The sequence below is a fragment of the Mytilus edulis genome, chromosome 14 (genome assembly GCF_963676685.1).
Source record: "Mytilus edulis chromosome 14, xbMytEdul2.2, whole genome shotgun sequence".
NCBI classification, from domain to species: domain Eukaryota; kingdom Metazoa; phylum Mollusca; class Bivalvia; order Mytilida; family Mytilidae; genus Mytilus; species Mytilus edulis.
The window spans coordinates 16,239,101-16,263,509 of NC_092357.1; the positions used below are offsets into that span (position 1 = coordinate 16,239,101).

The 24,409-nt window shown below is 31.2% G+C and overlaps 1 protein-coding gene across 2 annotated transcripts in view; it reads right to left on the reverse strand.

Annotated features, from left to right (window-relative positions):
* The window catches only part of LOC139502696 (uncharacterized), a 45,321-nt gene extending 35,155 nt beyond the window's left edge, over positions 1–10,166 (reverse strand). For both annotated transcript variants that reach the window (XM_071292239.1, XM_071292238.1), the window contains exons 1-3: positions 9,973–10,166; positions 3,909–3,952; positions 685–879 (exon numbers count right to left, since the gene is read on the reverse strand). In XM_071292239.1, the coding sequence (XP_071148340.1) occupies positions 685–879; positions 3,909–3,945 (232 nt within the window). In that variant the 5' untranslated portion in view covers positions 3,946–3,952; positions 9,973–10,166. The remainder of the gene's footprint in view (positions 1–684; positions 880–3,908; positions 3,953–9,972) is intronic.
* Positions 10,167–24,409: the final 14,243 nt, after the last annotated feature.

Below are 24,409 nucleotides of genomic sequence, written 5' to 3' on the forward strand. Positions count from 1 at the left end.
TTGAGCTTCAATAGGGTTTTTCAAAACAGACAACAAATTTCTATATTCACATGAATGTCTAGGACCTTCGTAATGAATTTTAAAACCATATTTAAATCCATTCAAAAGTTCAACAGCCCTTTGCTTATCATGATATAGTTCCCGAAGCTTAGAGAGTTCATTTACATTAACCGGAGATTTTCCTAGGGCCCAAATATTAAACTGGTCTGGATGTAGTTCTGAAAAATTGTAAATTATCTCTTGTTAAAACCACCTTTTGGGTTTTGTCTATTATCAGAGTTGTTTACCAAAGGTGTAATGTTATTTCTCTTAAACCTAGATGGACCAGTATTACCTTCATTGTCCATAAAGCGATGACATCGTAAAGCAGGGTGATTAAAACCACATTTGAGACATGCATGTCTGTATTGGCAATTGCGTTTATTACAAAAACTTTTAAAATTAAAATCATAACATTTATAACCAATCCCGTTGTTACTCTCAAACGAAATTGGTGGTCATAAGAATACCATGTGCCAATGGTGTTTTTATTTGTTTTACTGTTGAAATTGTTGCGATGCATAAGGGACAAATCAATATATTCAAAATTCCAAATCTTATCCTTAAGCTTTTGACTTATAAATATATCAACCTCATTAAAACCAGGCATCATTAGAGGTTCATCAAAAACTTCAATAACCTCACCTAAGTCACCTTCATCAACCCTCCGTCTTCTTACTTCAGGGGCATCTTCATCAACCTCAACTTGGGGACGCATTCTCTCATTCCTAACTGGTGGTTGCTGTTGTTCCCTAGGAGCCATTCTTAGACGAAGTTCTTGCCCTCCTCTAACCGGGTCCTGCCGCCGACGCCTGACTCTACTCCTGGTATTGTTATAAACTATTATAATTATAAAAACAGATTAGATACATACATCAAGTATTAAAAGCCCTAATCATATTTCAAAATATAAATTCAGGTTCTTATTCAATCATTCAATTTAGATTAAAAAAAATACCACATATAACCCACTACGTTGTCTTCAATAAACTTAATACATTTGAATGCATTAAACAACTGAAGTTGGTGAGTAAACACAATTAAACAAGTGCAATGTTCTTTTTAACAAATAAAACATCGTTATAAATGGCAAGTTAAATCACCAAGCTTATTTAATTATCCGCAAATTAATAACTTATAAAAGATGAACGTGTATCAAATCAAACATTAGCGGACATGTAAATGTTAATACGGCTAACACTACAAACATGTAATTATCTGTTTAATGTCATACATTACAATCAAAACAAATATATCACCTGTATTACAGCACGTTTCATTCAGTATGTAGCTAATGGTAATATCTTTGGTTAGCTTGCTTGTTAGCTGAACCGTGAAGTCATTGTTAGGTAAGGTAAACTCCCTCCTTTTAAAGTAGCTTAGTCCTACAGAGAGATAGATTTCTTATCTGTTTGACTAGTCTACTATTAAAGGAGGGAAGTTTACCTTACCTAACAATGACTTCACGGTTCAGCTTACAAGCAAGCTAACCAAAGATATTATCATTAGCTACATACTGACTGAAATGTGCTGTAAAGCATTTTAATTTTAATGCTATTCAATGATTAATATATGTGTGCACAAATATAACTATTAAATAATAGTCTACTCTGTATAAATGCTATCCAAGAACGCGATACATTGAATTAGAATCAAACTATTGCAAGAACAACTTTCAAATAAAATAAAATTATTCGTCACAAATTACAGAAATAAAATCACTGCAATAACTATATCTATTTATCACTAAAACATATGTACTTATCTTATGTCTGAATCAGCCTATCCTTTTGTGTTCCTTCAGTTCAAATCACGCAATGAACAATTCACGAAAAGCATGCAATTTTATACCAAATAAAAGCGGGAAAACCGCTTATGAAATTATGTAGGTAAATGAAAGACGCTCAAGTCCTTCAAAATTAAAGAAAAGATAACTCAAGTTTAGCAGACGATAATCTTAATTTATGGTGCAGAAGTTTGGGGTTTTGAAAATTGTAATATTATAGAAAACTTGCATATGCAATTTTGTAAAATAATTTTGAATGTTAAAAAAAGTACTGCTCATTGTATGATTTATGGAGAATTGGGTAGAATACCATTACATATTCTTATTAAAGCTAGAATGGTTGGTTTCTGGCAACGTATCATGTGTGATAAAAGAGAGAAAAAATTCATATACACTGTATTCTATATTGTATCAGCTTAGTAAAAGGGGTATCTACCACTCTAAATGGTTGTTAGAAATTAAAAGTACTTTATATGAATGTGGATTTAATTTGATGTGGGATAATCAAACAATTGCTAAATCTGATAATATTAGTAAGAATGTCAAGAAATGTTTAAGTGATAAATTTATGTTGAACTGGAGTAATAATGTTATGAATTCTGCAAAATGTCTTAATTACAGAATATACAAGTCTGATTTTTGTTTTGAGAAATATTAAACTGTGTTACCATCTAATCTAAGAATGTATTTATGTAAATTCCGTTGCCTTAGTAATAAATTGCCCATTGAAACGGGGAGATTTTTTAATATTGATAGATCTGAAAGACATTGTAATCTTTGTAATGCTAATGAACTTGGTGGTGAGTTCCATTACTTATTCAAATGTACCTTTTTCAACAATCTTAGAGCTAAATTTTTACCTTTAGATATATGTAAAAACCCAAATGTTTTAAAATTTAAAGAATTGATGAATACATCAGATTTATTCACACTTACTGGAATAGCAAAGTTTTGTAAAAGTGTTATTAAAACCTTTTAATACATGTGCTTAATCATGTTACTATATTTTGTACTTCCTGTCAAATATCTGTATTAATTATATATACTATTATTGCACCTTTGTTAACCATGTTCTAATGTAAATATGTTCATACTTTTATAGTTTGTTAAAAAAATGTTGTACTCACATACCCCATGTGGGGGCTTTAGTGAAATAAAATGTCTTATGTCTTATGTCTTATTTATTAAATTGATTTAATGCTTAATGATTAAATCTTATTAAAATTTTGTTAAAATAATTCAATACCTGCATATGCAGTACGCTTATATAAGTCCTGGATGATACGATATTTTTGCGCATATGTTTCCTATCATACTTTCTTCGGTAGATGATTGCTGTTTACGACGACGATATTAGTGATGGTAATGTTGAAGTCAAATTATTGACGAGTAGGTTGACCTTGATTGAGTATCCTCCAGGTTTTAGTGGGACTTGTGTTTCGTAGCCTGTAGTTTTCTATTTGCTTTAGTTTAAGGATAGATATTTGACTTTCGTCGTTTAGTGGGTTTTTTTGCCCTGACTTTGTCAGTTTGTCTTCGACACCAGTCGTTTTGTTCATAAAAGTATAAATCCGTGGAAAATTCTCATTCTGTTGTAGAACGTTCTAGAACTTTTGAATCAACTCGTTGTTTAGCGAATATGAGTCAAAGTTGCTGTCTTTGGCAAAACATTTCGCTCAAATCTATCTTATGGGCAGTCAAAAACTGGAAATGAGATAAGTGTATTTGCACCATGATATCTCGTTGTGACTACGAGATGGGGAAATACAATAAGAGCACTGTTCCAATGCTTATAATTTAGTATGCGAGACGTACGTTTCATTTACATGATATTTATCAGTGGAGCTCGAATCAAAAACTTTGAAAGCCTAACCCGACATTAACAAAACTAAGAGGAAAATCTAAAAGTTGACTACAATGAGTCTAGACAACGTGCACACAAATGCTTGAGCCTAAAGAGTTGGACGTCATCATATTTGTCACATTTCATTCTAGCACTGAATAATTCTGGATAATTATATCAATAGACATTAAATGTTATCTTAGTTTTATATAACCGACTTTATCAGTTATAAACTCTTACCTGACTCATTTTCGTCATCGAGTTGTCTTCCATTCATGTTCAATCTGAAATGATACCAATTATCAAGTTTTTACAATGATAAAAAGTAAAATAACAAAAATACCGACCTCCAGGGGAAATTTAAAATTGAAAACAACTGTCATATTCCTCACTTTGTACATGCATTTCATATGTTGAAATAATGGCTGAAACCTGTTTTTATAGCTGGCCACACCTCTAACTTGTAAAATTCCAGTAAGTTAACAACAATATGTGAGCAAAACAAACATATAAATAGGTAAAAAATGAGGTACATCAGTCAACATTGAAATATAATCTTAATCACTGTAAAACAAATAACTGTTTTAACAAAGAAACACAAAGTGGCATATAGACAAAGTTCTTCAGCAAAAATAAAAGCCAAAAACTGAACTTACTTTTTCTGAATATTTTAAAATGTTATCAGACGGTATTTGTGTATAGGGGAGCTATAAACACATTGCCACTTTCTTCTGTTATGAGGTATCCAAGCAAAATAACACAAAATGGAGATGTGGTTTGATTGCCAATAACACCTATTCAAAAAAGATCTAAGGAAGTTGATGGTAGTAGTAGTAGAGTAGTTGTAGTAGTAGAAGTAGTCCGAATACAAAATGAAATGTATACCGTGTTTTTCCTTCTCTAAATGACGGGGGTATTTTCAAAATGATAAAAATATTTTACCCATTGAACTTTTAAACGGAAAGTTGTTTTCGGCGATTGACAAAACTACCGCAAACGTCAACAATGGCTTTAAGGTTGTGACAAGAACGCTACAATATGAAAGAATAGAAAATAACAGGGTGCAAAAACAATTGTGGAAAGTAAACGGATTCGATCATACAACATTGATTACAAAAATTAATTATGTGCAGAATAAAGAAATTATGTTATTGGATAAAACTTTGATAAAAAAAATCATTTGCATGAAAATTTCAAAGATAGGCAAACGTCATTTACAAATTTATTAATACAGCAAAAGGCCCGCATGACATGTTCAACTGAGACTCGATTTCACACATTTGTCTAATTTATTAGGCCTCGTTTTTTTATGTCTAATAAACCTTACTCCAATAATATAATGATTATGAATAACAACCTTTGTGTGGATGTAATGAAAGTCCCCGTGACCAGTGTTATTTAAGAAGACAATAACAATCAAAACCCAGGAGTTAACAAAGACTAATAAAAACATGACATTTACATCAACAGGTACAAATAATAAATAAGAAACAACACGAACTCCACTAAAAACGGGAGTGAAATCAGGTGATCCGGAAGGGTCAGTATTTCCTGCACAGTACACATGCAGCCCCCTCGTGATATTTTCTTTGTTCAGTTCGGTAATGATGGAAGGTTATAATGACTGAGGAAGAATATCACATATGATTTCTGACACACTTTTGTCATAATGGCCAATCAGCTCATGATGGCGACCGTAAAATTCTTGAGTGATGATCTTAATTTGATTGATTCATAATCCTGTCTTAGCAACTTTTGAGAAAGCAGTATTCCTCGTTCAACAAAATCAACGTACTTTTAGCTAGCTCTAGAGTAACGTATCACTTGAGACACATATACGCCATATGCTGGTGCCGCTGGGATGTTGCTGCACAGAAATCGAAAGTTGACTATAGGAAAATAAAAATATCGCGCGTTTGTTATAAATTTGGGGTATTTAGCCTACCATCAGTAGTCATTTCGAGAAAAAAGGTCAAAATATGAATCCTTACATGGGACACACTTTCAATTGATTTTTCAATGCAAAATTTGAAAATGAAACTTTGAACTGATAAGCTGTAATTATCAGTCATCCCGCAGTTGTATCACTCTTCTCAGCTCTTATTAAAATTGCATACCACTGCTTTTTTTAACACGTTGACCAGAACTTTATTACCTTGACCTGGAAATATCAGCTACGTTATAATGTATAACCGACTTGATAAGCTTGACCAGAAGAACTTATCAAGTCATCTTCCGGTTTGCTGGTGAAACAAAGAAAACACTTGTTGCTACCAACATGACCAAGCAAAATACACAAATACGACCTGATAATTGGTACTTATAGAGATCGTGTACAAAAGAGGGACAAAAGCAAACCGACAACGCCATACCTAACAAATAGAGACAAACAGATCAATTATAATATACAAGACACAACATAGAAAACTAAAGACTACGCAAACGGAACCCAACCAAAACCTGGGATGAGCTCATGTGCTCTGGAATAGGAAGCAGATCCTAATCCACATATTGTACCTGTCATGTTGCTTATGTTATTACAAATCCGGTAAATAGTCTAATTTGGTAGTAGGTCACATTCGTGTATAGCATATTAATCTATTGCAATAAAAAATCATAATATCTAATGAAATTTGTAGATTTAGCTAACTAAGTCCTTATATTTGTATAAAGTAACATTCGTTTATAGTAGAAAGTTGTTTTAACGTTGAATAAGCTACAATTATAAATTGCTAGCCCGTCCCTCTATGTGATTACCAATGGATAACGCTGGTTCATTTGCCAATCATTCTATCATCAAGAGAAGATAATTTGTACGATTTTCGTTCATAGTCTTTTTCAAAACTGATGAAAGGTTCTTTATATTGGTATGTTATCATTTTAAACGTTTCAAATTTATGAAATTATATTGGTACATCAATGTTTCTGATACACCAATAACAAAAACTGAAATATATTGAATTGATACATTTTGTAATTATTCAAAATTATATCAGAAACGTAAACTTAATTATAGAACAATGAACCTGTTAAGGGGGAGAATACTCGCATAACTTTTTTCGAATTGGCACATAATACAACGGAATGTCACTCTTGCATACAAATGGCACATCAATAGAATTAATTAACTGTGCAATCGTCCTCCACCTTCAATGATGATTCTAAATTATAAATATAACCAAAAGTTGTTAATCTATAGATAGTGAAGACTAATGAAAGCTAACCCACTGTTAAAATATTTCTTTGCAATTTTTTAAAACTTCCTCAGAAAAATCCTCGAGCCACTTGACTTTCAAAGCTCAAAATTAACGTTTTTACACAATATTTGAAAAAAGTAGTTAAAGAGTGTTCGCTTTTCAAAGTGTAGGACGCAATAAAAATCGTATGCTTGCACTATCCTACCGAAATACGGATTTAATTAAGTCCTTCGTATATTTATATCAAAACCGGTTTTAACCAAATCACAAGTACGTGTTAAGATCCGACTAAATACCTATTTCCCGATATGGTCAGGTAAAGTTGCTATCGATATCATATATGAAACGGTAAATCCCTAACGGTTAACCAACTCGTGATGCCGTCCGTAAAATATACGAAGGGATGGTTGTGTCTGTTTAGTTTACGCACACAGGCACTTGTTTCAGAAAAAAAATCCTAAAGTCTCAGACAAAAATACTATATACCTTATTATAATAAGGTATATAGGATTTGTTTTTCTGAGACAAGTGCCTGTGTTTACGCATCAATGTAAATATAACAGAATTTGACGAGACTGTCATCAACGTGAGAGGGTCAGCGCTATAAAACCAGGTTCAATCCACCATTTTCTACATTTGAAAATGCCTGTACCAAGTCAGGAATATGACACTTCTTGTCCATTCGTTTTTGATGCGTTTTTTGATTTGATTTTGCCATATGATTATGGACTTTCCGAATTGATTTTCCTCTAAGTTCAGTATTTTTGTGATCTTACTCTTAACTTCACAATATGCATTGGAACTCTTGGTTGAATAGCATCATTGTGAGCAGCAATCGTATATCAAGGAACTCATGATATGAAATACAAGCCTATGAATTTTGTATCAAAAGGGAACTATATACTCCGTATTCAGGCGCTGCTGGAATGTTGCTACACAAAAATGGAAAGTTTACAAGTGTCTATTTAAAAAGAAGCCTTAATTATACTTCAAAAATCAGGCAAACTATTGCAAAGTAACTAGTTAGGGATAATGATTGGAATGACTTAGATAATTGATTGATTGTGTGTTTAACACCACTTTCTGCAATAATGTGATATTTCGTGGCGGTCAGTCAATCACCGACATTTGGTAGGAAAACTGATAATCCTAGTCAGGTAAGATTGGAGTCGAGCGCAACTGCCACGTTCGGAATTTGAATTGCTCTAAATCAATTTCCAACTTTCATGTTGTCTCCCATGAGATCTCAATTTTTTCTTGTACAATTTTAAAGTCGAAATAAGGGACGAATCTATACTTTACTGTACAAGAAAATAGAATAGTTTTAATGTAATGTAATCCTAGCGGATGATGAAGATGTGAAAGAATGTCATCAAAGCTTAAAGTGGGCGATCTGGAATTAGAAGACAATGCTAATGTTTCGCCCATGACTACGTCTGTGGCGTAAAGTGGTATTAAATAAGCTCATTTCATTCACATGACTGCAGACTGGACATTTTCTACTTATTTTATGTTATGATTGCAACCATATGGCATTGCAGTACTTAGTTCCCTGGTCCAAATATTTTCTATATCTTTACGGAAAGGATCGAGTTCTAAGTATAAGGCTATTGGTATACTGATAACTTAATTCGATGATGCGTACTTTAAAGATAAAGAAAGATCATGGTCCGGTTGAATAAAATGATTATAAAGAACCATGTGGATCTTTATATCAGACTGGTGTTAATTCATCCTTTTACGCAAAGTTTGTCCACACAAAGTACATTCAATTCCATACACGACAGGTTAAAAAAATAGGTTGATAAGTTCAATGTATATTTGTTTACCGCGTTTTGTTGAATTATATCACATACTACGTATATATTGAAGTTTAAACTCGCTCGACTTTAATAAAAGGGCACCTACAAAAAAAACATTGAATGACAGATCTTTTTCAAGGCGAGACATTATACAAATTACTTGTGCATTCTTTGTTCCATAATCAAAGTATGATCACAAGGGTTAAATTCTGATCACAAAGGCGTAGTAAATATTATATAGGTCATTCAAAATATGGTATTTAAACACATCTATGGTTTATAATAAGTAGTTAAAAATATTTGATCATCAACTTCAATCAATTCCAATTATCGATACACGGTATGACGGCTACGTGTTTGTTAAACAAACAGGGGGGAGACACAATCATAAAAAAATAAGATTTTTTTCAATAATTGGTTTCAAATGGCTTGGATTACACCTTATATTACCCTGTTTTAGTCCGTAGAAATAGATACAGCGCAATACAGAAGAGGGATCTCTCAAGGTTTTAACAGATTTTTTACACCTCATGCAATTCTACACACTTAGCAAAAGAAAGAAAAAAAGGATAAAAAAACACCTCCTATCCCTCTACCAGAATGCTAGACGCGATCGTCCCCTCTGGATTAAGAATTAAGTATCCACCCTAGCGAATAGTCGCAGTGATATTGTTGGCTTTTTTTTAAACTACATTTAGCCTTTTTTATTGGGAAAATATGCGTTATTTTCATCAAATTGGGAAATTTAGAATGAACCATGAATATTACTGAAACTTCAAATTACAGACCATCTTTCAAGAGTCAAGCTTTGATATAAGACCCCGTTTTGCCAGTGATGATACATAAATACGGTATATTAGGTAAAACCAACACTTTACGGAAGAAGCTTTTAAAGGAAAATATAACCAAATAAATATGCAATGTCGTTGTTTTTCATTAATTTAGAGTGAGTAATTTTTTTTAACCACTATACAGAAAACTGAAGACTGAGCAATATGACCCTAACAAAACCCAGGGATTATTTCTTGTGCTTGGGTTCGGAACCAACTCCTCATCCACATGTATCACTTGTCGTGTTGGGCTATCTAGATTTGGATAGGTCTATTATATATACGTTCCAGGATAGCGAGTATTTTTTGTTGAAGTCAGAAGATCTACTAAATGTACTGTCTAAACAAAAATACAATAATTACTTACTGGCTATAAACAAGGAATTATAATACATACTGTGCAATCGGCTTGAAATGTGTAAATAATTTTAATTTACATTGAAAACAGAATAAAGGAGATAAACATATTACTTACCTTGATACAATGATACTAAGCAATGATACTTTCTAAGGGCTTGTATCCATTTAAAACTCTGTCCAGTGGTGTGACCTGAATACTTTGGAATTTACATTTAATTACGTATGCATTATATTTAGCCTTTTGTTTATAGCTAACTATATTTAGCAACGACTTTTTGAAAATGTTTTAGTTGTGCTGAGATGACATATCACGACATTTTTGTCATGTGTCAATATTTTTAAATATACAATACATCATTGCTCTACTCAAAGCGATCGAAACCGAAACTAAAATCAATATTTCAGTCATATAATTCTTGTTTTATCATCCATATAAGTAATTTAAAATATACTGAAGATACCTCATTTCCTTGTTGATTTAACACGTGTTTTTAAACGTGTTCAATTTATGTAAGAACATTTTTAAAGGTATCATTATTCCATTCTTACGAACTCATATGTTGACATTCATGAAAAATTGTAAATTTACTGATTACATTATATTTTTCTTTATTAGAGGCTAAACGATTTATTAAATTCCAAGTATACATTTCCTTAGCAAGATTCTCTTTTTTTCTAAATTATTTAGTCTTTGAATTTGGATGCAATGTTTGGTTTTCTCTGGTTTTCCATGAACAGTTGTCATGTTATTTTTCGGGCTTTCCTTTCGGAAATGAACAATATCTTAAATAGAATTTACTACATTGAATACAATGTCTATACTTCTCCTACAAAATGTGTTTGGTCGAATATTCATACGATAAACTTCATTTCCCATTGATTTTAGTACGTTCATTTTTGTCGAGCCTTCGACTTTAGTCGAAAAAGCGAGACTAAGCGATCCTACATTCCGTCGTCGTCGGCGTCGTCGGCGGCGTCAACAAATATTCACTCTGTGGTTAAAGTTTTTGAAATTTTAATAACTTTCTTAAACTATACTGGATTTCTTCCAAACTTTGACAGAAGCTTGTTTATGATCATAAGATAGTATCCAGAAGTAAGTTTTGTAAAAATAAAATTCCATTTTTTCCGTATTTTACTATAAATGGACTTAGTTTTTTCTGCGGGGAAACAAAACATTCACTCTGTGGTTAAAGTTTTTAGAATTTTAATAACTTTCTTAAACTATCCTGGGTTTGTACCAAACTTGGACAGAAGCTTGTTTATGATCATAAGATAATATCCAGAAGTAAATTTTGTAAAAATAAAATTCCATTTTTTCCGTATTTTACTTATAAATGGACTTATTTTTTTCTGCGGGAAAACATTTCATTCACTCTGTGGTTAAAGTTTTTAGAATTTTAATAACTTTCTTAAACTATCCTGGGTTTGTACCAAACTTGGAAAGAAGCTTGTTTATGATCATAAGATAGTATCCAGAAGTAAGTTTTGTAAAAATAAAATTCCATTTTTTCCGTATTTTACTATAAATGGACTTAGTTTTTTCTGCGGGGAAACAAAACATTCACTCTGTGGTTAAAGTTTTTAGAATTTTAATAACTTTCTTAAACTATCCTGGGTTTGTACCAAACTTGGACAGAAGCTTGTTTATGATCATAAGATAATATCCAGAAGTAAATTTTGTAAAAATAAAATTCCATTTTTTCCGTATTTTACTTATAAATGGACTTATTTTTTTCTGCGGGAAAACATTTCATTCACTCTGTGGTTAAAGTTTTTAGAATTTTAATAACTTTCTTAAACTATCCTGGGTTTGTACCAAACTTGGACAGAAGCTTGTTTGTGATCATAAGATAGTATCCAGAAGTAAATTTTGTAAATAAATAAATCCATTTTTTCCATATTTTACTTTTAAATGGACTTAGTTTTTCTGCGGGGAAACAAAACATTCACTCTGTGGTTAAAGTTTTTAGAATTTAAATAACTTTCTCCAACTAACCTGGGTTTGTACCAAACTTGGAAAGAAGCTTGTTTATGATCATAAGATAGTATCCAGAAGTAAGTTTTGTAAAAATAAAATTCCATTTTTTCCGTATTTTACTATAAATGGACTTAGTTTTTTCTGCGGGGAAACAAAACATTCACTCTGTGGTTAAAGTTTTTAGAATTTTAATAACTTTCTTAAACTATCCTGGGTTTGTACCAAACTTGGACAGAAGCTTGTTTATGATCATAAGATAATATCCAGAAGTAAATTTTGTAAAAATAAAATTCCATTTTTTCCGTATTTTACTTATAAATGGACTTATTTTTTTCTGCGGGAAAACATTTCATTCACTCTGTGGTTAAAGTTTTTAGAATTTTAATAACTTTCTTAAACTATCCTGGGTTTGTACCAAACTTGGAAAGAAGCTTGTTTATGATCATAAGATAGTATCCAGAAGTAAGTTTTGTAAAAATAAAATTCCATTTTTTCCGTATTTTACTATAAATGGACTTAGTTTTTTCTGCGGGGAAACAAAACATTCACTCTGTGGTTAAAGTTTTTAGAATTTAAATAACTTTCTCCAACTAACCTGGGTTTGTACCAAACTTGGAAAGAAGCTTGTTTATGATCATAAGATAGTATCCAGAAGTAAGTTTTGTAAAAATAAAATTCCATTTTTTCCGTATTTTACTATAAATGGACTTAGTTTTTTCTGCGGGGAAACAAAACATTCACTCTGTGGTTAAAGTTTTTAGAATTTTAATAACTTTCTTAAACTATCCTGGGTTTGTACCAAACTTGGACAGAAGCTTGTTTATGATCATAAGATAATATCCAGAAGTAAATTTTGTAAAAATAAAATTCCATTTTTTCCGTATTTTACTTATAAATGGACTTATTTTTTTCTGCGGGAAAACATTTCATTCACTCTGTGGTTAAAGTTTTTAGAATTTTAATAACTTTCTTAAACTATCCTGGGTTTGTACCAAACTTGGACAGAAGCTTGTTTGTGATCATAAGATAGTATCCAGAAGTAAATTTTGTAAATAAATAAATCCATTTTTTCCATATTTTACTTTTAAATGGACTTAGTTTTTCTGCGGGGAAACAAAACATTCACTCTGTGGTTAAAGTTTTTAGAATTTAAATAACTTTCTCCAACTAACCTGGGTTTGTACCAAACTTGGAAAGAAGCTTGTTTATGATCATAAGATAGTATCCAGAAGTAAGTTTTGTAAAAATAAAATTCCATTTTTTCCGTATTTTACTATAAATGGACTTAGTTTTTTCTGCGGGGAAACAAAACATTCACTCTGTGGTTAAAGTTTTTAGAATTTTAATAACTTTCTTAAACTATCCTGGGTTTGTACCAAACTCGGACAGAAGCTTGTTTATGATCATAAGATAATATCCAGAAGTAAATTTTGTAAAAATAAAATTCCATTTTTTCCGTATTTTACTTATAAATGGACTTATTTTTTTCTGCGGGAAAACATTTCATTCACTCTGTGGTTAAAGTTTTTAGAATTTTAATAACTTTCTTAAACTATCCTGGGTTTGTACCAAACTTGGACAGAAGCTTGTTTGTGATCATAAGATAGTATCCAGAAGTAAATTTTGTAAATAAATAAATCCATTTTTTCCATATTTTACTTTTAAATGGACTTAGTTTTTCTACGGGGAACCATTACATTCACTCTGTGGTTAAAGTTTTTAAAATTTTAATAACTTTCTTAAACTATCCTGGGTTTGTACCAAACTTGGACAGAAGCTTATTTATGATCACAAGATTGCATCCAGAAGTAAAGTTTGTAAAAAGATTACTCTGTTTTTTCTGTAATTTACTTTTAAATGGACTTAGATTTTCTTGCAATCATAAAATAGTAACAAGAGGAATATTTTTATTGATTTTTTTTCCTCATTGTTGTTGAGCCTGCAATTGACAGCAAAAATAGGCGAGACACTGGGTTCCGCGGAACCCTTACAAATTTTTAATGATTTTTTCCATATCACATAAAAAGCAAATTATTATTGACGGATTTTCCATATCAAGCGTATTTACAAAATGTATTAACGGTTATAACCTTAAAATTGTTTGCTTTCATTTCTTAAAGGCATTTTTTTTTCATTTAGCCATGAATAAGTTCATGGGTTCTACATGTATATAATCACTATCAGTTCAGTGAACATATATAACTTCTGAAAATACATGGACTTAAAAAGGTTCCTGGTTTTACAAATGCACTTCAGCATATATACCCATTATAAAACCATTATGTATGACTGTACGTTCAATTCGCCATATATAATATAGTCAGTATTGTGTAGTTAAACATACGATGAAACCTCCAGTTCGGTAGGTCCTAGTTGGAGGAAAGTATACTTATATAATTCTAAAATAATTTGCATATTTATAAATACTTGAATGTGATTGGTCTATTCGGATTGTTCTTTTTGGTTTACACTTCGATAAACCAGGTTTCCGAAACTACTTTCGTAACCTTCACTGTGATCAATTCATGCGCGATACACATGTATGCATGTATCACGGGATTTTTAGCAAATTGAGATTAAAAAACAAATGAATAACCGTTGTTACTATCCCAATGCATTACAAAACAAAAAATAAATTTCAGGTAGGTGCTATTTCATTTTACATTTTGTGACAATTATCGAACATTTATGGATTTTATAAAGTCAATACGACGGCCAAATAATTAGTTACAACCTTTCAATTGTGCATTTGATGGTTGATATATAGTACCCATTTGTCAATGCAAAACGTGGAATGTTATTTAAAAATTTCCAATAATTGGCTTAAGAATTATAAGGATTAAACACTTTTCTCTAGAGGTTATTCGTATGTCAGTCTTTTAAAAAAATGTACATTTTTTGGTTATTGTCTTTGGTCTGTTTAATTTGTAAGTTTGGCATAATTTTTCAATTAAACATCAAGAGTTTACACATTGGTTTATTCCCGATTGTCCAACTTTTTAAAATTTTTCGAAAGTATCATAAGATATGTCATAAGATATATCTTAGGACATAGTTTATGATCATCTTATGACTATCATATGATATGTCATAGGATGTAAATCAAAGACGTCTTAAAAGAGTCATTGCTATGATGCTCTTATGACTGTCATAAGTAACATTATTGTAAATAATGATTAAAAAGTGATAAATATAAAAATGAAAATGAAAAGTTTGAACATATTAATTATTACCATTCTTAATATTTACGAATATTTGTGATTTTTTTCGTTATAATGAACATGAAATTTTATACAAAAAGGATCATAATATGAGTGGATAACTTGTTTAAAGGTTGTAATATATTATGATAAATCTTGAACTTCGCTTTGAATTTCGTGTATTATCATACATGCATTGTTATTTAACTGTGAATACTTTTAAGATTCGGTACATCGAGTACCCGCTTAACGAAATGCCCGTGCACATCACTAATATAGTACTATTAAATATACAAGGAACGAAATAATATGTATATTTATTATACAAAACCATGAGTAAGAAAAGAATTCAATATTGTATGTCGCAGGCAGTAGATTCAAGTTTTAATTTACGTAGTTGACTAAGAAAAATCAAATCTTTACTGATTGGCTACTGAGAAACACAACATATATTTTTTTATTGCAATTAACATGAAATTATACATGAAAAGTAATTGAATTTTTAGTTGACAATCATAAGACCATCATAAGTCATGTCGCGAGGGGTCTTAAGTTTACGACAAATGTTATGACAAATCGTAACTTGGGACACTTTCGAAAACATATCTTATGACTATGACATGTACTAAGACCATCATAAGACATGTCTTAGTCATAAGATACTTTCGAAAACCAGGCCCCTGATTGTCCGACATGAAAAGTTCTGATTGTCCCACATTATTTTATGTAGTAAAATGTTCTTAGATAAACAAGGTAACTGTTGTTTGTTCTGCTAAATAAACAAGAATTAATTATTGCACATTTGATAGACAAATAGACAAGACAAATACTTTATTAGAGTCTCACCTCAAAATTGACATACATTTGTACATTTATAAAATTACAGTAATATTTAAAACAACATGAGCCACTCTAAAAAGAGTTATGAGAAACTATAAAATTTCTACAAAACACATTATTATCTACAATTATATAAAATACCTTTTCTTTTTAATAATACATCATAGCAGATTTTGGCTAAAAAGTAACACATATTTTCATCAGTGAATAAGAATTTGAATTTATCATCATCAGACAAATTAACAAAATCACAATTAAAAGAGCTAAGCATGTCTAAATAAAATAGCTCGTAAATCTGCATATACTGGGCAGTTACTTGATATTAATTTTATAAAAGTATAAAAAAAAATGTTTTAAATCATTCGATTGATACACTTTTGATTAAAAAAATATAATATTTCTGATTTATGAAATAGATCTTTTAAGGTCTTGAATTATACTTTTTTTCTGAACCTGATTTTTTTCTGAACCTGGTTTATATATGACTCTAGAAAAATAATTGGTGACGAAAATCATATGGTGGTGCACTTATTTTTGCTACAGCTATTTGAAAGTACCCAATTCTGATGATTTTCTCAGTTTTCATCAAATGTTATCCATTTTTTAGCTATTATCATGAAAAAAATCACAGTTTTACAATTAAACTTTTTTTTTCTTCATACTTTCAATAAAGATAGAGTGGACCAATCTGAATACATCTAACTTTAAAAAAAATAGAAGTAGGTGTTAATACAAGAAAGTTTTATAAAATTTTATTGCTTTTTTGTGTCAAATTAACCATTCTGTCAATTTGTCAATTTTGGAATTTTCTCTTTTTTTAGAACACAAATCTTATTATTTCAACTTTTATGTTATAATTGATTGAAAAAATACATATTTGAGAAATTTGAAAGATTTTTTTTTATATTGGATGCACATGCTACTGGTAAAATCATTTCTTGTACCCCCATCTATTTTCTCTAAATTTGCTGCTGTCTAAATTTTTTCCAGATCAGCCTTTCCAAGAATCACTATGAAAGGTTGTTTTTCCAATTTTCTTATTGTTTTTGCAGTCAACAGGACTCTTCATCAATTATAAAGAAGAGCCAGACTTCCATAAGAAATAAGAAGATGTGGTATGATTGTCAATGAGACAACTCTCCCAAAGAGACCAAATGACTCAGAAATTAACAACTATAGGTCACCTTACGGCCTTCAACAAAAAGCAAATCCCATACCACATAGCTACAAAAGGCCCCAAAATGACTAATGTAAAACGTGAAAACTTATGGCATAATTCATGTACAAAATAATGAACGAAAAACAAACAAACGACAACCACTGACTTACAGGCTCCTGGCTTGGAACATCACCACAACAAATACAATAAGTACAGATCTGAGAGTACTCGCAGTACTGACTGCTAGTTATAAGCCAATAAAAAATAATTTTAAAAAATATGCATCTTAGACTAAAAAAAATTTTTTTTTAAAAAAAGACTTCATATTATATTATATGATACTTCAATTGTACCTACTATGAGCAAAATGATATATGTAAATATCATTATTTGTTCTTATTTTGTTCATATTTTATAAGTTACATTGATTAGTAACCTTTGATTAACTGCAACACGCTATAAAAACAAATTAATCATTATAAAAACAGTTCCCAATTGTCCCAAATTTAAACTTCCCAATTGTCCCACTAACATATTCCCGATTGTCCCACAAAATTTCATTACCTTTTTACCTGTAATTTCAAAAAGTGGGACAATCGGGAAGACACCTGCAAGATAGTACTTGCAAATATTAGTGTGCAAAACATTTCATTTTTTTTTATTCGTTGAAGTATGAAAATTCGCTAATTTCTATGCGTTCATTTTTGATAATTAACATTTTCATTCAAATTATCTGTACATAAAACTGCATTTAAAGGTACACAGAATGATTTTTTTTTCATTAAGTAACATCATAATTGAAAATAAATAATTTTCCATATTTCAAATCATGAAAACTCTTATTCCACAGTCACTGGACCAGTGGAATGTCTGTTCATGAATATTTGTCCTTCCTGTTTCTAATTATTTGTTTACAGAATAAAACTAGTTTCTCTCTCCAATAACGGCGTTTTTTTAAGGTGACGTCGTAGGCGTGGATACAGGACGTAACGACATGGTGATTTTTTTTATATGGAAAGATTGTGGTCACCAGAATGAAAAGATCGGTAGGTATTGATGTATGCGTACCTTTTTATAATGTCTTTAATTTTATCAGTTGATAGATAATTTTTAATTGCATAAGACTATAGCTAATTATACTGCACTCGTTCTATTTGAGCAGTCAAAATGTGTTGACCGTATATTTCTATGTCATATACAGTCACTGACCTGATATCACTTTTCCTCATGAATATTTAAATAGAAATTGTCGAAATAATATTTAATTATGCATACGACGGTACGACCTCTTCAACCTGCTCTTGTTTCCAATGTAAACAACGATGAGTTGAACGACTCAAACTTGTTTCTTTTACAATTTTTGGGAAAACATATTTCACTTATTAATATTTTTTGTTTACAACCTATAAATCATTATGTTTTATGTTTATTGTTGATATTTTAGTCTGTAAACAAACGAATTCGTTCACCATTGATTGCGGTTTTCAACAGGTCACGAATGATGTACATTTCATCGTGTTGTATATTTCTCTGCCTGTGTGACATGAGGCCTTTTTAAAGGGGGATTTTTCCAAATATTTAAATCAAATAAATAACATTAACACACAAAACAACAATTGCAAATGTTTTTTTAGATTGCAGTATAAAGACAATAATAGTGCATTGACTTGACATATCAACGATATAAGAATTCGGCACGAAAAGGGGAATTGCTCGGCACAGCCTCGCATTTCCCCGTTTCTAAGCCTCATCCTTATATCGTTGATATGTCAATTCAATGCACTATTATCAGATTATTACATGGCATTTTTCATATCGCATTTATTATCAGCCCTAGGTTCAATATCAGCCCAAGAGCCGCCGCCTCGAGGGCTGATATTGACCGAGGGCTGATATTGACCGAGGGCTGATAATACATGCGATATGAAAAATGACATGTTATGATCTTTTTATCATATGCTTCAACAATGGAGAAAAATAACTGATTCGTATATTGATCCTTTTACGTGGTTCTGTAATAGAAGTTTAAAGATTGAAAAGTTCACGGACGTCGGACGCCAAATTTAGTACATTTGATATGAAATTTGTCTATCAGTTGCCTCAACAGAGAAGAAACACATTTTAGTATGGACGAATCGACAAAAACAAACAAAAATTAACAATACACATAATGAAGACTGTTTGGCAATTTTTTAAAGTAACTTTCTAAATTATGTTTGAAACTTTTAAACAATGCATTTATTTAATAATTTGTTTGGGTTTTATTTTTGTTTTTAATTTTTTTTTTTATTTTACAAAATATACTTTGCAGTTTCCAAATGATTGTTTTGTACACTACTTTGTAATAGTTTTCACTGAAAACGTAGCATCGAGGTGTATTTTCCGGAATTTGCCGAGTATTACCGGAATGCCATGTGATAACGTTACGGACAGGCATGTGATAACAATCGAAGCATGTGATAAACTTTTCATATCAGCCCGCTAAGGACCAATTCGAAAAATATGGAATTTACGGTAATTCAATGGTATTATCATACAGTAAAAATCATATGTTATTTAGTCTAAGTATATGATAATATTGTTTATTGAAACGTTTATTACCGTTACTTATGCATGGACCGGGAGTAGTCTACAACTATTTTAAAACCAATTTAAGTTATGTTCTAATTTTTCCATCCTGCTACTGTCCTTCCTGTTACAAAGACAATGGTAACAGGAGGGACAGACATGGTAACAGGATAGACATACTTTGAAAGAAACTCAAAATGCCTCTTACATTATCGCAAATAAATTGTTACACATATTTATTACCGTACGGTTTATTAATTCATAAATGTACATTTGCATTGAGGTACAATGTATTTCTAGAACAAGTCAAGTGCTACCTTGGCTGGTAACAGGATGAACAAAATTATTAATTGTGCAACTATCATTTAGAATTCAGTTGCCGATATTACTATACAGCTATTATTCAAGCGTGTCATATAGAATACGCATTGTTTCTTTTCAATACTCTTTGAATGCTTTCAGTACCCTCTGCGATTTGTACTTAAATGTTTTCTTTAGTACCTGAACCTAATTTGGTTCATTTTGTTTCTTAATGTGTTATTTTGTTCTGCTTGGGTTGTAAAACTATCATCATAGTTTGCCAGCTTTTGTACTGGTTTCTTAGAGACATGATACTTTCTCGTTATAGACAAATAGAGATACAGACCTTGCGAGACGACAGCAACACTTATGACACAAAAGAATGTCTTTTATTCCCAAAAAAGGTGTGTGTGTGTGCACAACATATAAATGTGGGTATATTATACCTCATGTTGTGGTTTGAAACTGCCCTATTCATAAAATAACAATTTGAAAATCCCTTCTCCGTCACATATAAATTCACAGCTACCACGATAATACTTAAATGAGATGATATGAGGAGATATAAATATCAGAACACCAATTTTAGTCTACAGTAGGTGCACATCATGTACATATGGGTCGACCCATTACAAATGTAATTGATATAAGAATGTCTACCCGTTGATTTATTGCCTTCTTAAAGTTGCAGGTCATTGATATATTTGCCATTATTTACCATTCCAAATATAATAAATAAAATACACACACCAGCGGCAAATCTGTGTATTATTCATTTTTATAGTGAAATACCCCCCCCCCTTTTTTTTTCCTTTTTTGGACGCCTCCGTGCTTTTCTTTGCCAAAATCCGTGAGAGACAAAGGCTGTTATAACTTCTAGAATATTGGCTATCATTCCGAATCCACACAAAATCAGAACCTCTTCGTGAACTTATGGAGATGATCCAAAAATCCAAGAATGACAAACCTTCAGTGTTCATGAAAATGTGTCAGAAACTAGATGCAATGTACATGTTTATCAGAATCATTGACAATAAAAAAAAAATCGTTCAGTTGTATTGTTGTGTTCTTTAAATTGTTCTCATGTTTTTAACATATGAAATTAGTTTTTGTTTTTTACGCGTACATATTCTACCTCCTTTAAGACGGTACGATGGGTGGTTGTTCTGGTGATGGACACTTACAGACATATTCAGGAAAGAATATGGTAAATAAATAATAACCAACATGCTCAACTAGATCTTAAAAGTTGTAGTTGACAGAAAGGCATGTCATCTTATGTACTGATTTTTACGACTTGCGACAACCACATATATATTACCTCATACTTAGCGAAACAAACACAAAACAGCAGTTCCAAGTTTTCATTTGTTTTTGTTTTGTTTTTTTTGTTGAACCGGACAGGGATGATACACGTATAAATGGTTTGTGTATAATGTTTAAATACTTATATATCTCGTTTGTATCCCTAGGAAATTCAAAATCGAGTTTTTAAGGTCTTTCATCTTCGCGAGGAAAGACCTTATTGTTTTTCTCATGTACTTCCAACATTTTTTTTAATCCCAGCATTTTTTTACATGGCCTCCCGCCGTTTCTAATAGAGTTATCAAGACCAAATATAGACCATCGGTAGATCTCATCATGAAGTATTACCAGATGAGGCTGTGTAGAATTTAATCATCCCCTTTAGAAGTTATCTCCCTTTTATTGATTTTTTTCATTATGACCCCCCCTCCTTGTTTTTAAAGATATCATAACTTTATTTGGACAATATGTAGATCTCATCATGATGTATTACCATATGAGGCTGCGTAAGATTTCATCATCCCCTTTTTTCTTTTATTTGCATTTTTCTTTAAAAGTATTAGAGATAGAATCGATTTGAAAATGGCAGCATATACAATAACAGCTGGCAATGTTTATAAACATAAACAATTAATTTGTTACTAAGCTTTAAAAGGAGTTATTTCCCTTCAAAAATTATAAATATTTTTTGAAAAGTACTATTTCGAGAACAAGAAGTCATAGAGACTTGGAACCTTCACCAATAATCTTTAATTCATGTGACCTTTAATATGCACCCAAGGTCAAAGGTCACCGAGTGCAAAAAAAAAAATACGCTGCAATTTCAAGCTTACATATTAGATAAACGATAAGACTTTGCTGCATACATATAGCGTGTAAATTGTTCCTCTCGACGAGCTCTACATTTTATACAATAAGCCCAAAAATGTCCAACTGTCTGTTTAAAAGTTACAACGGGATGATTCTTAAAAGTATAGTATTGTGTGTATATCTTTTTAAAGGTAACAGATATCAACCTACTATAAACTGCAAAGATGATCAGTAATTCAATACCTATCTTGTGATAGTTGAAAGGTTAAGTGGTCCTGAGTTGAATGGTGCTAGTCCCATGTCTCTACGACTTCCGGTTCTTAAGTTTGGTATTGTATCATATATTTGATGATTAATTGTGACCTTGGTGAACTTTGAAATTGTCCCAATTCTTTTACTATAATGTTGTCCTTCAACTGTAGATCATTTATCATTTAACAAATTTGAGATATCTTTTGTCGTTTTAGAGATAATGCAGTTTGAATTTTTGCGAGCGGAGGCAGGTATTTCTGAATCAACAAGAGCTTGCCACTTAAAATGTTTTAGAAATTGAAGCGGTTAATACAGTTATATGTTTGACTAAATACCAAAAACATTCCATGGAAAAAAACGCTAAAATTCAATTTGAAATTTTCAAGTTTTGCATTGACTTTGTAAGTTTCATAACTTCTATTTATATAGTTGATATTGCATCATTATTTGCACTTTGTCAAATGGGGTCATCTGATATATCAAATTGAAGGTCTTAATAAACTCTAATTAAAAATGAAAATTTTAAACCCCCTTTTCATCCCAGGGGGGCGGGTGGGGTTATTTAGTGCACACATTCAAATTTCTCAGATGGTAAGGTTGTCGCATATCAAATGAAAGAACATAAAGCGTACATTTCAAATTTCAAATTGACGTCCCCCAAAAATGGATTTGATGGGGTTATTGAGTGCAGTTAGTATAATTAAAAAAGGACATCATAGTAAATTTTCAATGCCACTGTCTCCACAATATTTTTTTAAGAGCGTTTGAAAAATAAGAAATGTGATGATTTTCCTGAACGAACCGACATTCTTCCGATTTTTTGTGGTAGTCTTCATAAATGATAAATGTAAATATGATTTCAATTATTATGCAAGTATCAGCCATACTTTTGATTGGATATTTTCTTTTCTATTATCACTTTTGCTATCAGTTAAAAAAAGTAACAGGATGACAAAGTTTGACACAAGCTGGCACATAATTTTAAAGTAAAAATTTCTCAGGTATTGGTAAGATTGCATATTTTGATAAAATATAAACAAAGCAATATGCTATCCTTTTTTTTTAAATTAATTTGCATTGATTTTAACTCTTTTTTTTTTTGGATTCAGATTCCGAATTTGTACTTTATTTTGAAATGACTGAAGTAAAATCTTCCTCGTAAACTGAACATAAAAGTCCCTCTATACAGTATGTGCGTTAATCGCCCCGGTTTACACATCAATAACCTCTAGGAAAAAATGTGTTAAATCCTATAAAGGTCTTCATGTGTTTAATAATATGAAACCAAAAATTAATAAATATTATAACAACGTTTTCATTTAATTAAAAAAAAGTAGAAAAGTAAATGAAATATATTTTAATGTATTTCAGTGTATATGTTAAAGTGGGTCGCATATTTAGTGAAATTAAAAATAACGCAATATATGTTTTAACTCAATACTAATAGATACATTATTCATTATATCATACCTTGTATCCATGCGGCTTTTCGAGAAGTTTCAAATCTAACATCGAATATCTTGCTTCTTTGACATATGTCTGACATCTTCGAAAAATGGCTATTTAAAACACTGGGATCACAAAACACCAATACTAACGCTAATTACACCCCATGAATGCGCATGCTCGGATGGGAAAGACGTGTTTATATATCAGGTCGAATCTTCAGTAAAATAATGTGAATAAGCATTTTGTTTTGAATTATCCAATGACAGGAAAGAATTAGTAAGTCATGCACAAACAAACTGTATAAACTGTATATAATTTGAGACTTTCAAAAGACAGATAATTTGTAAAACATAATGCACACCTGATACTCAGTCGAGTGGACCGAATGCCAACGTGACCATTGTTCTACAAGAACTTTTATTTTTGGTAATGCCAGCAACTTATTAGATCATCTGTGTATTTAACTATGTAAAACGGATCTTTAATCCTTGATGCAGAAATCTAATACTACAAACAGTGAATTTAAAAAGCGAAGACGTCGCCCATCTTCTCAACCATCCCCCCAAAATCTACAAACAGATAAAAAGCAAAAAACGTTTGATACAGACTCTGTAGATATATTACACTCTTCATCTGATGAGAATTTATTTGAAACTAGCATGAGTAATTCCACAGCTGCACCGGTAGT